Source organism: Octopus bimaculoides, chromosome 13 (genome assembly GCF_001194135.2).
Source record: "Octopus bimaculoides isolate UCB-OBI-ISO-001 chromosome 13, ASM119413v2, whole genome shotgun sequence".
Taxonomy (NCBI): domain Eukaryota; kingdom Metazoa; phylum Mollusca; class Cephalopoda; order Octopoda; family Octopodidae; genus Octopus; species Octopus bimaculoides.
Window position 1 is genome coordinate 8,786,790 of NC_068993.1, and position 909 is coordinate 8,787,698.

Sequence of the window (909 nt, forward strand, 5' to 3'; positions counted from 1 at the left end):
ATATATGCATGTATATATGTATGTATGCGAATATGTATATTGCCAGAGAGAGTGTGAGGGAGAAAGAGAGAGAAGCGTATGAAAATATATTCATGTTAATGTTAACGTTTGTAAGAGCGCACAACGTGTCTGTGTGAATGTGTTTTATAAGTATATTATTCAGACGATATGTATACCGGTGTATTTGTAAGAAGCATTAGTCTGCAGTGGAGAAACGGTCGGTAGTTATGGATGAAAAAAGTATATCCTTACCCTGGCCTTCGAAACTGAATCTAAAGTGGTCTGCAATCCATCAATTTCAATAAGAAGTTGTGACTTTTCTTTATCGATTCTGTTGAAGAAATGAAAGATATAATATTTATTTTTATTTACGATAATCAAACATCGACATTTCTCTCTCTCTCTCTCTTTCACTTTTTCTCTTTCTCTCTCTTTCTCTCTCTCTCCCTCATATATGTACGTATGTATATATGGGTGTTAACACGCATATATCTTATATAAGTGCAAATGTTACTGTAATGTCTATTATACATGTGACAACTTTATGGAACAGCTGTAAACGAATGGAATAGATATCAGTTATCTCACTTAATTTCTCTTATCAGTTCTATTCATATATGTTAGTGTGTGTGTGTGTGTGTGTGTGTGTGTGTGTGTGTGTGTGTGTGTGTGTGTGTGTGTACATATACCTATACATACATAAATACACACACACACACACTCACACACATACACGCACATACACACACATATTCATGCCCATGTCCGTTTATCTATATATCTTTCTACATATAAATCTTTCCATCTAATCATTTCAGCTTGAGGTAAACGAAAGACAAAGGAAACTAACGGCTATAAAGAAAATTACAGGAATATCTAAAACTATAAGTGTTATATATATATATATAT

At 33.2% G+C, this 909-nt stretch overlaps 1 protein-coding gene across 1 annotated transcript in view; it reads right to left on the reverse strand.

Annotated features, from left to right (window-relative positions):
• The window catches only part of LOC106878553 (paramyosin), a 43,456-nt gene that overhangs the window by 15,864 nt on the left and 26,683 nt on the right, over positions 1 to 909 (reverse strand). Inside the window, exon 6 of the mRNA XM_052972566.1 lies at positions 238 to 331. Coding sequence (XP_052828526.1) covers positions 238 to 331 — 94 coding nt within the window. The remainder of the gene's footprint in view (positions 1 to 237; positions 332 to 909) is intronic.